The sequence below is a fragment of the Strix uralensis genome, chromosome 2 (genome assembly GCF_047716275.1).
Source record: "Strix uralensis isolate ZFMK-TIS-50842 chromosome 2, bStrUra1, whole genome shotgun sequence".
In the NCBI taxonomy this organism is placed as follows: Eukaryota; Metazoa; Chordata; class Aves; order Strigiformes; family Strigidae; genus Strix; species Strix uralensis.
In genome coordinates, this window is record NC_133973.1 from 37,061,974 (window position 1) to 37,077,180 (window position 15,207).

General features: G+C 40.0%; 1 protein-coding gene across 2 annotated transcripts in view; it reads right to left on the minus strand.

The window, feature by feature from the left end:
• The window catches only part of DSCAM (DS cell adhesion molecule), a 476,473-nt gene that overhangs the window by 96,652 nt on the left and 364,614 nt on the right, over positions 1-15,207 (minus strand). For both annotated transcript variants that reach the window (XR_012627493.1, XM_074858375.1), the window contains exons 15-16: positions 9,570-9,737; positions 5,648-5,718 (exon numbers count right to left, since the gene is read on the minus strand). Coding sequence is in view for 1 of the 2 variants with exons in the window: in XM_074858375.1 (XP_074714476.1) it covers positions 5,648-5,718; positions 9,570-9,737 (239 nt within the window). In the remaining variant the exon portion in view is untranslated. The remainder of the gene's footprint in view (positions 1-5,647; positions 5,719-9,569; positions 9,738-15,207) is intronic.

Below are 15,207 nucleotides of genomic sequence, written 5' to 3' on the forward strand. Positions count from 1 at the left end.
CTGCAAAAGACAGCACCCTCTCCGTATTTAAAATGTGTCACCGGATGGATCTGACTGATTGAATTATCTCTTCAGACACTTTATTTTTTTTCTCCCTCCTGCCTTCAGAAACAGAAACAAAACCTGAAGCAAGGGTATAATTTCCACTGTACTACTTCAGTTCCTCTGGTACTAACAAGCTCTCTGCAAGTGTGGTGCTGTCTGTTCAGATGTAGATGACTGAATTAGGGGATTCAGATCTTGAGCACCTTGTAAGGCACACTGCAGGGATTAGAACTGTGTTTTTGGAATCAAAATGTATAATAGTTTCCCGTTTGAATGTTTCTGTGTACTGTTGTCAAAAAACCCCACCAACTTTAGAAATATATAGGTCTTTTATTATCAAAACACTTTGTTTGCAAGTGTGTTACCTATTCTTAACAACTCCATGGCTTCATGAGCTTTAAATGACTGCAAAAGGTGTTTTTTTAAGCTGGACTGTGGGGTGGAAACTAAGGTCAGATTATTCTTTTTTTGTTAGAGCTGTTTCATTCCATCTGAGAAGAAAATAACTTTATCACATTAAAATAATTAAATAATTCAGGGTGAATTTTTTCATTAGTTGAAGGATCTCAAATCCTGTTACTAGCCGTAGCATTTTGCAGAGCTCATAGTTTTATAGGCATTGTCAGTGTCGATGAGAAGGGGCAAAAAGACTGAAGTAACATAATAGAAACCTTTCAAATTGACTAAAGGAGAAACAGTTTAGACAAAGCAGCAGATAACTCAAACAAGTGTTATTACAGGGAGAACTGCTTTCAGACAATGTTGCAGGTCACTGTCTCTTTTTAAAATGTGTATCAGTGTGGAGGCACCAGTTCAATCATGCCAGGAACCAGTTCTCCCCATCAGTGTTGGATTCCATCACACCTTGGCAAATCCTCAAAAGTCTGTGTGGAGCTTTCTTGTCTCAAACATTAGTATGTGTGCTGTTGCATATCTCAAGATCTAAAGCCTCTCCTAGTTAAAGGCTGGACTGGAACATTCCCATGAGTTACCACCAGTGGCTTTTGAACAAAGGTTTGCCACAAACAGACGCTGCACATTGAAATCACAAGCAACATGCACAAAACACATACACCACATAATGTAGTGCATTTATTGTTTTGTGAATGGCATACACTCCCTACTGCCACATACAGCAACCATTAAAGATGTGTACACAATATACCAAAAGGCCTGCACTGTACACCAAGAAAAATTGAGCATACACCTTGTACATAATAGATTACAGAAGCATATAGCACATATATTGGAACACATACATCATACTGTAAAACACATGGAACATAATGATAAAACTAAATCATACATTTACTATGCATTGAAATGTTCTCAGAGCAGGACTATAGTCAAAAATAGCCTCTTTGCTGGGAATTCTGCAATTATATTCTTTCTCATTTTGAATTGGAATAAAATGGCAAATTTTGCATTTTTCATGAAACATCTTTATAATTGTTTTAGGTCAAGGGAATTTTTTCTTTAAACAAAATATTAACATTTTACTTTTTTTTTCACTTTGAAACATTACACAATATGAAACAAGCTCAAAGTCACTTCAGAACAAAGCACTGAAATGTTCTGCTCCACAAAACGTCAAATGTTCCTTGTTAGTGCTATCTAAATGCTTCATTTTGGATTGACTTTTTACACAAATAAAACATATTTGATATACATGCCTTCTTTTGTATAGACACATTTTTGGCAGAGAATTCAGTGAAGCAATGTTTGTCCATGACTCTGTTCATGGGGAAAAATACTGTTAACCTTGTCAGTAGTCATAGAACATTATGAAAAAGTAAGTTTCGGTCCATGATCTTACTCCTTATCTCACAAAATCCAATATTTGTAAAAAAGGGTATCAATGACTTTTGTAAAGTATGACATTTTATAGTTGTGTGCTTGTGTATATGCATAAAGAGAAGGAATATTTCCCACACCTAAATTTAATGGGTTCGTTTACCTTGTAAATTACTACAAGAAAAAATAATGAATATTTTCATGCTCTTTTCTAAATGAGAATTCCTGTTTAATTCCTATTCTCTCTGCACTATTTTAAACTACCTAAAAGTGCTGATTAGCTAAAAATTCAATTTGAAACCCAATGTTCTATGTGGACACATAGAAATGGGATTAAATAGATCACAGACCTACAAAAGTTTGCTTAACTAGGATTTGCTAAAAGTGGGCTAAGAGAAACTTTAAAGGAAGATTAAGAACTGTAGCAAACTGCAGAAATAGAACTTAATAAAAGATGAAAGATAATTGACATGTTATTCTCTGGTCCTTTTGCTGTTATTGACATTGTCTGTATTTAAATGAGGTTTGCTAACTTTAAAGTATGGCTCTCAACACAATCCCTTTTATATAATGTTATCATAGATTTTCATGGCAAAAGCTCCACATGCCTCCAGAATAAAAATGACCAGGTTATTACTGAGTTTATTTTCTTCCTTTTTTGCCTCCATGACAATATAGGCTTGATTTCATGGGGTATTTCTTTATTCTTAAGTACTTTACATTGCACTATGTAATGAGTGCCTTCTGCACAGCAGTGCATTGTAGGGACCTACCCAAAAGTCAGGATTCAGCAAGGGACTGAACTATATTATGTCTGTTGAACTGTCTTAAAGTACCTTTTTGAATAATGGACTAAAACTGCTCTGGCCAGGAGAGAACTGCAATAATTCAAGGGAAGTAAATGGCTCACTCCTTGTTTGAGACTTCTTAATTAGGGGGACTTCTTATTCAGGAAATAATTCTTCTAGTAAAGGTAGGACTATACAAGCACTAACATTTCAGGAAGGCAGCTCAGTGACTTCACCTTTGTCTGCAAAGTTGCTTTGATGTCAAGGAAGACAATTAGGTTTCAACTACATCCAGCACCACAGAGAAACTTAGCACCCATCAGATGAGCTAAACTACCAGCAGATAAAGCAGTGACTGCAAATCAAGGCAAAGAGTTTTCAAAATGAGCACACAGGGGCTTGGCAGCACAAAGATCACAATAAGCAAAATTTCAGTGAAGTGCCAGTGGTGTCTTTTGCTGTCCATCTTTTCATATGCAGACTTCCAGAGTTTCTGCTGCTTGCAAAACAGCACCTCTTGGGGTCTTGTGGTATGATGGGGCAATAGGCTACCTCAGGCTAGAGCCAGCAGCACCTTCCTAGAATTTTGCTAGAGGACACTGCTACAGTGCCTCTCGTGTTGCTTGACCACATCAGACTCTGCTGGTCAATAAATTAAAAGATTTAACAGATTTAACAAAGACTGGGTCTATAGGAACAATATCTTGAAGGTTCACAGCAGACTGGGTATTCATTGGAGTCTGGGTGTGCAGTCTGGCAGCGCAGTCCACAGCAGACTCCAAATCTCTAACCAGCATCTGCACAGTGAGTGTCACCAGGTCCACATGGTGGTCCAAAGTTCTGGGAGCATACACCCACCTTTCTTGATTTGGACATATGCTGCATCAGTACAGGCATTTCCAAGGTCACGGGTAGCTCACACTTTAAGCTCACTCCAATTGTGAAAATCCATCTCTACACTCAGCTCAGGAGATTTGCTAGGGCAATGGAGTATATATTCACTATATAGCTCATTTCTGTGATAATGTTGTTATATTAGATACTGATCATTACTCAACAAGTATTCACAAATCAAATTCCAAACTTGATCTTGAGAATACTACTCCATCTGTTCTTTTGATATGCTTCTACTCCCCAAACAATACCTAGAGATAAGGACACTAAGTTGCACTTGAAGTGCCCTGGAAGTAAAAATTGAACCATATTTTAGACAATGTTATTGAAATGTAGGTGTGGGAATTTTGTTTGTCCTGTAGCTGCCTGCACACATCTGCATCTATAAAATTTAATGGCAAATCTTCAGAATCACAAATGGCAGCTATAAACTCCAGCAGTGAACCATTCGTGCCTATCTTCTCTTGTTGCTTTTGAAAATATCCCCCAAAGTGAACTTTAAAAAAGCAAGCAAAGCCTTTCAATCTGTCTACCCATACATCCATAAAAAGAAGTACATGCATAGAAGCTTGGAGGTTATACATGACTAGATCTGATGGCAGTCACACTTCTTGAGTGCTCTAAAAAGAAACAACCCATTAAGCATTTATTTCAGTTGTTGAGAACCACTGTACACTCTACATTGCTTCAATAGCTACTTCCTTTTCTCTACTGACTCTGTGTTGCATTTAAATCCATGCTTCATGCATGCCTTTTATAAGTACATTGTTGTGTTTCACTTCAGCCACCAGTTAAGCCTGTGGCTAGTGACCACATGCCTTTTGGTTTTGGAAACCATCAGTGAAAACCAATGCTGACATAAATTTAAGATGTGGACGAGATCCAAGAATCAGCACTGTATTTGTGACCTGTCCATAAGGGGTCTGATAAAGATTACTGCTTTTGAAGCTTAATACTGAAATGTCTCATCGAAACAGAATTTTTAATGCACCCTTTTTAAAACACCAATGAACTACGCAAAAAATTCTGACAGCTGCGGTCCTTCTGTATGAGTTGGAAATATCAGTAGTTATACATCCACCTGCACTGTATGGAGATCATGCACTGTAGAAACCTGTCTTTTCAGGAACCATCTCAAAACTAACACAGGATCGTGCTGCTTAATTAGTGTATAAATAAAAAAAAAAAAAATAAGCAGCCCACAGTTATTTATACGATTAATAAGCGGCAGCTCACTCTTACTATCCAGACTTCCTGGATGGTCCATATCATCAGGCAAAATACACATTATCCACATTGGCAGGAGTAATTAACATCACTATAGAAATTAATAACTATTATGCCACCATTCTACTTCAGCACTTAATACTACATATTTCAGAATCTTAAATATATGGAATTATCAACACAATTTAGAAACTGCCATTCATATTGAGATTACACTCCTGTAACGAGATAGCTTTATTCTGTCCGCTAAAATGTACAAGCAGTATATAGCACAAAACCATTTAAAACATGGTTTAAGTACCCCTGATATCATACTGAAAGCATTTAAAACATTCTATGGTTGTCAAAACACTGGGCAAAATCTAGAAAAACTGAATTGAGTCACAAGACAGATTTTTAAATAATGTCAGTTGCTGATAGTTTTAAATCAGTTACTCCAATTCATCATTTCTCATGGACTATACTGAGACACTGTATTTTGCTTTCTGTGCAGACACGCATGCCTTTAGTAAAGCTTTGTCCCAAAGACCATTGCAATGGGAAAAAAATCCCATTGGCTCCAATGGTTTGGGGAAATTTTGCCCAAAACCACAGTGAAAATCCGTGAGTGCTGATTCTCCAAGCACATAGCCTTATCTCTGAAATCAGAAGGAAGTAGGAAATGTTATTGTCATCAGTACAGGCAAGCAGCAGCTGCTATTACTCTCCAGTAGAAGGTTCTTTCTTTGCATAATGCACCAGTCTTAAGGCCAATATAAGATTTGTCGGCAAAGGTATCTGCAAGGTCTCTCCCAAATAAAATAACTGATCCACAGTTGTTATAATACTCCTGTCAATGGAATCTCTTTGAATACACCAAAATACTGTCAGAGTCTATATTCTTGGCTGTGTGTATTTACCTTCCATGTGACCCTAATGCTTTGTGAAGATATAGGCTCAAGCTGAACATCCTGAGGTGGACCATCAGGAGCTGCAGAGAGAAGAAAGATGGATCAAAACTGGACAGCACACAGAATTCAGCACTTCACATGGTATGTCACCAACTTAACACACCAGCATCACAAAGATTTGGACTGAGTCAATGTCATATGGAAAACTGAAGATACCACTTCACCAAACATAACCAGAGCCTAGCATCTTCCTTATTCAGGTGTCATCTCTGGCCAACAGTGAAAAACAACATATGCCAAAACACAGCAAGCTGGCAAATAAGAGTGAATAACAGTGACTTTTCTTGTTTAGTGATATGCTCACAATGCTGTTTCTGTTTTGTAAATAGGCAAGACATTTATCAGCAGTCAGAACCCTGTAGGAGATAAAAACGCAGCAGAACCCATTTGAAAGCAGGTGAGACAGGAGCTCCTCAGTCGGCATTCATCATCTCACAAACTTTCCAGTGGGTTCCCCTTTGTTCACTACAGATTGAGCACATTCAGTCAATTATCATATATTTTACACACATAAACCTGCACACTTTACTCTCTCTCCTCCCCAGTGTAAGTGTCCCAGCCTGGAAATCAGACAAAAAATAACTGCCAGATGCAAAAAGCATGCTACAACTCCTGTCTAAGTCAGGAGGAGTTTCATTTACTATTGATACACTGCCAAGGGTGTGCATGATGCTTTAAAGGTGAATGAAAAAAGAAGGCCCTGGGTCTAGGGGAACCTACTTGTCAGCTGGGCAGCTACAAAGCAGATCAAGAACTGACTGGGATTGAACAGAGAGGGTGAGGCAAATTGCTTGCTCAGTGAGGTAAACCATTGTAAAAGAAAGATCTGAAGAAAGGAATGGAGTAATCTCAAGCTGCTGCAGAGGGTTCCCTTGATGAAGAATATGGCCTCAGTAAAAGGTATTAAATTAAGTTTAATAGCATGACAAAGGAAGTAAAGCAATAAAAAGGGTGAGATGGGGCTGTTAGAGGTGGAGCAGCAGTAAATGACAGCTGTGTTGAAAGGAAAGAGAACATTTTGCTTTAACTGATGAAAGCAGAGAGACCTAGAATACATCCTATAATATGTTTAAGTTATTAAAGATGCCCTATTCTGTGCCATTCTTGACTGTCCTTCACATGGGAAATTTCCAAAGGTTGAAAGAACTTTATTTCCATTCCCCTTGCATTACTGTACAGGAAGGAGAAGAGGAAAAAGTCCACTGGCAGAAATGAGATCTCTATGAATTTTTTTAATCCTGTCCTTGATTCTGCCCCACTGTTGACAAACATGAATGCCATTTCTCTGGGTACATTATAATGTGGTGGAATTTGAATACAGCATTTGATACTAAAAATGGGTTTTAAAATGTGCTCCTTAAAATCTCGACTTCTTCTTGAAAGACCCAAAAGTTTTTACAGACCCAAGTAGTTAACCGTTCCCAGCATACCATGGTATATTGTTAAATAAGAAGTAATTTATTTTACATACTTAATGTCATACAGAGTTTGTGACAAAGACATTAAAGAAAACCCAGATATCCCAGCTTCCTCTATTGATTTCAGTATTGAACAACAGCCATAATGCCTTTGTTTTTCTGACAAGCGTTAGTGCAAGTATGTGCTTGCAGTCTATTTTCCAACACAGGAGCTAACTGTGGTTGTATGGAGGGAAAGATGTGGTCTGTAAGCTTTGAAATCATGCCATGATTGACTATCCTTTCACCACAGAGACCCTTTACAGTTTTCTTTCTCATAGCTAGCACTGGGCAACTCAGGTCACTGTAATATGTGACACACAATCTGTGCCCCCTTGCCAATAGCATGGTTTGAGTTGTTCAGTTTTTATAGTCTTTCTTGGACATTTATTTTGCTCCCTTCTCATTACCTTCTCTCTAATTCCCTGCACCCATGCTGTTCTCCATTTCTTATTGTAAAAGCAGAGAACAGAAGTAAACAGTGATCAAAAAGTGATGCTCCTGTACATTGCACACCACCTGAAATCAAAACCCAAGAGACAAACATCACATGCTCTGCCTAAGCCTGACCTCCTCTCTTCCAATTGTTCCCTACGTAGATCAGTGACTTATGAATACAGTTCCACACTGCTAGTCTTTTTCTCCAAATAGATGGCTCCTTAAAAGACAGCGACAAAATGATCAATTATTCTGAAACTTGGTTACAAAGAACTGAATAAAATGTGATGTTAAGGTTCCACCCTGTTCATGGGAAGGCTGTTTTTTTATTTCAAGGCCAGCTGCTGATCCTGACAACTTAATTATCAGTCAGGAAAAACTCAACAAGTAAAAAATATTCCAAGCATGGGTGAATAGGAGAGAATGAGTGAGTAGATCCAAGACCCACCCCTCTACTTTGATGTACATGCTCAAGGAAGGAGGGGCATTTTGGGGATAGAGATGATGTTGGAAGAATGCATAGTCTGTTTTCTCTAGTGATTTCACATTTTCATTCAACAAAGGAAGAGAAAAACCCCGATCAAATGATAAATATTTTGCAAACAAACTATTTACCATTAATAAAGCTGTTCCCTGAAGGCTTTCTTTCCACTAGGATGAAAAAAGACACCTGGTGAAAAAGGAAATGCAGTTCATGTTGTCTCCTGCTTATGCTGCTTTGCACCATGAACCCTTGTGTCCTGTTCTTATTCAGAAAGTCCCTTGGAGCCAAAAACATGTTCTCCTGACAAGGGGTATATTTTCACTGTAGTAAATCACCCACAGAGAAAATGAGTGGGAATTACACAGTTGTATTCGTACAAGCTGAACTGAAAATCGGTCACTGAGTGTTCAAAGCCTAAACCAACATGAATCTTGAAAAATAAGCAGGGATTCCACTGCCAAGACACTGTCAACCAGATACTTGCGTTATGGCTTTCCTCTCAAAATCACCAAAGAAGGAAGCATTGTTGACTAAGATAACAGAAGAAATAAAATTAGCAACATAAAAATTTGTTTTCAAATATAATGAGCAAGTGACTTTCTTGTCAAGACTTTTCAGAGTAACTACATCTAGTTCCAGTGGGCTAAGGGTGTTGAATGGGTTACTCTCAATAGACTTGTACATTGTATATAATTGCAACGTATGCCTGGCAGAAATATTTATGGCCATTCAGCATTTTCATTCCTAATTGCTGAAACATAGAGCTGTAGCCCTCCACTTTTCACCCATAAGTCTTTTTCACTATCACATGTAGCATATAGGACTTGGGACATGGTAGCATGCACAAGGCTGTGCTGTCCTCATCCATCCATCACTTCTGCTAGCCCTGAGAAATAAAAATAAGACGGCACTGGAAGGCAGCAATTCCAGTACACAAAAGAGTAGCTCCAGCCATCAAAGCGATGCCTGCATAGCCCGCCTGGTACAGAAACCCGTAATCATGTAGAAGAATACATGGCAACAAAGAATAGGGGGATGACATTAACTAAGGACAGCCCATTGACTTATACACTGATCAGAAAACTAAATGTGGGTGGGTAGTCAAAGATGTGATTCATGTAGATCAGTGTTCTCAAATTAGTTACCTATACTAATATCTGAGCATATAAGGAAAGACCCACAGAGGAGGAACCACCACTAAAAATAGAATGTTATCGATTGAATTGCCTAACTGTAGATATAGGTGTGCTGCTTCCAGTACCCCAGACCGAAAATTTGGAGCACAATGTCTTCTTTGACCACTAGATGCCACTGAACAGCTTTAATTACAGGCCCGCGTGATGAAGTTGCAAGTCACAACGTTTTATGGGAACAATTCAGTATTTCTTTCGATGCCACTGCAGCAACACAAGAAGCATTTCGAGTGAAGATTCCTCACGTCAAAGGGCAGTAATTCCCAGCACGATTTAGATGCTATAAAACCAGAGCATACCTGCTTCATCAGTAGTGATGGTGAGCTCATTGCTGGCCTCACTCTTGCCAATGCGATTCTTGGCATACATGCGAATGTTGTAAGTTGAGGAAGGGTGGAGGTCAATGATCGTGGCTTGGTTTAGCTGAGGGGAAACATCTTTGGTTCTCTGAACAGAATCCCAAGAATCTATTTAATAAGAGGTTAAAATAAAACAGACAAATAAAAGATGATGTTAACGTCACTAATACAAGCATGCAGTTAAATCATCTCACAGAGCAGGATACTGCCATTGCTGAATTAACCCAGAAAATGTCTGCTGCTACAAGCAAATCGAGTGATCACCTTCCTTGACAGCACTCCTGACTCCTCCAAGTGTGGTGCTGTGAACAATGAGATCTTGGCCCTGGGGTCATCAGCAAATCCAAGGAAATAGCTACTCCTTTGCCTTTTTTTTTTGAGGAGGTGGTGAGAGCAGCAAAGATTCCCCAGTCGTGTGTGTGTGTGTGTGTGTAGATACTGGTTTTTTTACCATTACTACATTGGAACAACTATGAAAACAGATGGGATCTGCTGCCCCAAACGGATCCTCACTTAGTGAGAAGGTTGGTTGTACTCCAAAAAGGGGGGAAAGGGAGTTAATAAAAAGGAATGGAGGGATCTTAGACTAGCAGAGATCAGGCAGATAGTTTGATCCCAAGCTCAGACCATAGGCAAACAGTAAGCATGAGGTTGGATTACTTAGACATGGGGCTCAGCACCCTCCAGGACTGATGTTATTTCCCTGACTCATGTTAGGATGCAGGAGCAGTTTAATACCAGGGGAACGTAGAACCCTCTTAGCTGTTTGCATATATCTGTAAAACAAGGACCACATTGTTATTATTCATGCTTACTATTCACCTGCCTGTTACATTTTTAATTAATTCTCCACACATATAACAGGGAAAAGGATGGAAATTTTCTAAACACAGTAACCCCTCCTTTTCATCCAATTGCTATAAACAAAATAATAGAATTTATCCATTTAAAGCATCTTGATGTCTTTTACAAGTTACCATCTTTCATTTCTTTCTTACTGCAGGCAATGTTCCTCCTTTAACCTCTGCAGCATCCTATGGGGGATGTCACTGGAGGCTCTACAGGAGTGTTTTACAGCATGGGTCACTGTAGGGAGGATTGCAGAAAGCTCAGCAGATAAGAAAGACTAGTTTAAAAATAGAAAGCTCACTCAGATCCAAAATATTTGCACATGCTGTGTAAATTCTTTTATATGAGCTTGCTAAAAGATGCACAAGTTGTCACAATGACATCTGCAGCTTGGCTGGTTACAGGGCCTGTTTGCTTGTCCATGTGGCTTTGTTTACCCAGAAAACATTTAGGAATCAGACATTTAAGTGCTAGCCAAATTCACTTGAATATATTTTTCCTTGGTAACTGAGTTTGTCACAGCTTCCTCTGTAGGATACTTTCAGAAGCTGTAAAGCAGTTACCTGCAGGCAGCGCTGATAGAACTTGCTTTCAGTTTGCTGTAACTTCACAGAATTTCTTAAACTTTACAGAATTTTAACCAGCAGTTACACTCTATTTCATTAAATATTATACAAGCACAGACGACTCTGTCTGTTCCAGTATGCCACTCCAACAGGAAAGGGACTTTAAAAAAAGACCTGCTTGGCATGGAGAATGTGTTAAATTTCCCTTGAGGATTACCATAGAATCATAGACTGGTTTGGATTGGAAGGCACCTTAAATATCACCTAGTCCCAACCCCCCTGCCATGGGCAGGGACTCCTTCCACTAGACCAGGTTGCTCAAAGCCCCGTCCAACCTGGCCTTGAACACTGCCAGGGAGGGGGCAGCCACAGATTCTCTGGGCAACCTGTGCCAGTGTCTCACCACCCTAACAGTAAAGAATTTATTTCTCTTTCAGTTTAAAACTGTTACCCCTCGTCCTATCCCTAGGATCCCCTCTCTCCCTGATAAAGAGTCCCTCCCCATCTTTCCTGTAGGCCCCATTTAAGTACTGAAAGGCCGCTATAAAGTCTCCCCAGAGTCTTTCCCAGGCTGAACAACCCCAACTCTCTCAGCCTGTCCTCATAAGGGAGGTGCTCCAGCCTGATCATCTTCGTGGCCTCCTCTGGACCCATTCCAGCAGGTCCATGTCCTTCTTACACTGGGTGCTCCAGAGCTGGACACAGCACTGCAGGTGGGGTCTCACCAGAGTAGAGTAGAGGGGGACAATTCCCTCCCTCGACCTGCTGGCCACACTTCTCTTGATGCAGCCCAGGATATGGTTGGTCTTCTGGGCTGCAAGGGCACATTGCCAGCTCACAGTCAGTTTTCCATCCACCAACACCCCCAAGTCATTCTCCGCAGGGCTGCTCTCAATCCACTCATCCCCCAGCCTGTATTTGTGCTTGGAATTGCCCTGACCCATGTGCAGGACCTTGTCCTTGGCCTTGTTGAACTCCATGAGGTTCACACAGGCCCACCTCTCCAGCCTGTCCAGGTCCCTCTGGATGGCCCATCCCTTCCCTCCAGCGTGTCGACCGCACCACACAGCTTGGTGTCATCAGCAAACTTGCTGAGGGTGCCCTCAGTCCCACTGTCCATGTCGCTGACAAAGATGTTAAACAGCACCAGTCCCAACATCACCTTTGAGGGACACCACTTGTCAGAAATGAGAATTTCTTTTAATATAGTTCATACATTATCAAATTGCTTAAGTTGCCACTTGGTTGTTTGAAATACTGACCTCTGAGTGGTTGAACTCTGTATTACATATTAGCTGCTGAAATCAAATAAACAAATTTGAAAAATTCTGCTGATTCTTAGTAGATTAAGTAATGACACACCTTGGAGAAAGAGAGATGTGAAAACTTACAGTCTTCTGTACTTCTAAACATAGGTTTCCAGTCTTTATTTACAACTAATGCACGGACTTCAGGAGTATATTTTGATACAGGTATGCCCTTTCTGAAGGGTTAAATAAACCAAAAAAAGCAATCCCTCCAAACTCAGTCAGCGCAGAGAGAAATTAATCAATTTCTCTCCAAAATTTTTCAGATTTGAAAAATGTAAGTGTTAAGAAAAAAAGGGAAAAAAGTTAATTTTGTTTTCTTCTGGCAAACCCTAAAAATATTTGCTTGTGTCCATGTGGTAAGTAATTGAGTAAGGTATTAGGATTGACTATTGTCTCTTCTGGGTTTTACTGTTGTTCCAGAGAGATCTAAAACGTAAAAAGACTGAAAAAGCACAGAAAACAAGCAGCAATGGGTTAGCAAAAAAACCCCCCAAAAGTTAAGTGTGGAATTTTTAATGTATTCTTTACTCCACTCACAAAATGTTACGCCCAGGCATTTCTCAGCGTGCTATACAATGCAAGCTGACACAATGATCGATGAAAAATTTATGATTTTATGAAAACCAGCAGCTCTCCATCAGTTCCTGAAATAGAGAGTGAAGCTTTGTGATCACTCTGTGGAAGACACTTAGGGCCCATTTCGGACGGAAACGGAGGAGGATTTCGGGGAAGCGGCTGCCGGCTCCCGGCGTGGCCGGCGCTGCCCCCCGGTGGCCGCTGACGGTACTGCACTCAGCCGCTGCTCCCTGGCGAGTTTGGGGAACAACCCCCCCACCCCAGCTCTGCGCAGGCATCGGCGTCCTGGAGGATGCTCAGTTCACACAGGAGAACAAGGAGGCGCAAAGCACAGCCCTCGCCCTTCAGATCAGGACTTAAACTGATGTTCAGCTTGCCCCGCAGCTCTCCCTGATGACATAAAAAAGGATGAAGAGAGAGGCACAAAGAAGGGCCCACATACCTGTTCCTATCTTCAAACCTTTTTGTACACCTCCGATGGAAAACTCTGATGGCTACACATCAGTGGTTTGCATGAAGGGCCAGGTCTGAGTGCCACGGGTACATTTCTGTACAGACAGGCACTGTATCTAAGTACTGAAACAGCCTGAAATGCTGAGCTCTCACTAGTCATACTGCTTCTGCATAGCAACTGGACCCTACAGATGTCACCTACCCACGTGACAGGCAACTCCATGCTCCTTCTAGAGGGTAACTAATGTGTCTTTTTCATCTAATGGCATGGCAGGGGTAGATAGGATACATGAGGGCATAAGGAAGTCCATGCACGGTATGCGGTCACCTGCACCTTCCCTGAAACTGAAAAGTTCTGCAGTTTTCCTTCCTGAGATGCCCAGATGATGCATCCTACTGCAAACCCATTTCTGAGTCCTCAGGATAAGCAACATAGGTGGAAAATTCTCACTAAACACAACGGTGCAATTTACAGCTTTACTTTGGCCTTGGCAGGATGTTCCCTGAGCTTACCATCTGGATTGTGAATGTTTTACCTGTTTTCTTCTGTCCCTTTAATATCTGGAAACTGTTTCCTTAATTCCCTCTTCTTTGTTCTAACTTCCCATAACTACCCTGTGCAAGTTCTTCAGTAACATCTTTGGTGTTTCATCTTCATGATGATTTAATGAATGACAAAAATCATGCACAAGAATTCAAAAAACTGATCCTAGTTTCTCCATTCAGGCTCAGATACTACAAAATGATGTTTCTGTTGTTTGCAGTGAGCTAAGGTAATTTGCCTTTTTTATGACATGGCCTCCAGTATTTGTCTTTATATACAGCCAAAGAAATATTTTTTCAACACCAGTTGAAACCAGTTCAACACCACACGCTGTTTTTTCTTTCTTTCAATTTTTTTAACCTTTATCACTATGTTGTGTCTTGATGTTTTCATCCAATCTGATGGTGCTTCATTTGCTGTATTGGTATCAATTTATCATGCTGTATTACAGAGACATAATTTTGCAATGCAAGTTCACAGTGATTACCACTTTATCTTTGCCTGCATTCTGCATTATCACTTGAAAACATTGAACTAAATCTAACAAAGATGTTTTAGAGCTCTGAGGTCCCTTTTCACCACTGCTTCCATCAAAGGAAAGCAGCTTAATCTTCCTAGATGGGTTTATGCTGAGTTACATGATTCAGAAATACAAGTGATGTTTTAGGGTGAGAAAGGAGCCTATCAGGCAAGAATGACTTTAAAAAACTGTTCTGGAGCAGGTGGATAGTTGGAAAGAAAGGAAGAGAATCAAAAAGAAAACAAAGCCCAGAAACTTTTAGGTATATGTATCCCTCGAAGGCATCTTTGCCTAGTCTACATCTCCAAAGCTGTCATTCCTGACCACAGCCTCACTGGGGAATTTTCACTTGTAATCTTTCAGGTCCCATGCTCACCTGTACGTTAACAATTTCATTTACGAAGCCAATGGAAAAACAGGGACTGATGATTTCACACTCCTTAAAATATTTTATCTAGCAATGAAAGCATCACAAGATTTTTGCCTAAGTAAAGTATAAAGGAAATACACGATGTATACAAATGAAGAATAGTAAAGATGAGTAGCAGAATAATTTTTTTTAAAAATTGGCAAATTTTAGAATTTTATGAACAAGCACATTTTTACATCTCAGAACTAAAGTGGGAAGACTATAAATGTGCTATAGTTGCTTTGATAAACAGAATGTTTCACTGATAAACACACATGGAGCATTCCTATCAGTATACTACGTCCCCTCACAAATAGTACAACAAACTCCAACATAAAATAGTACAATATA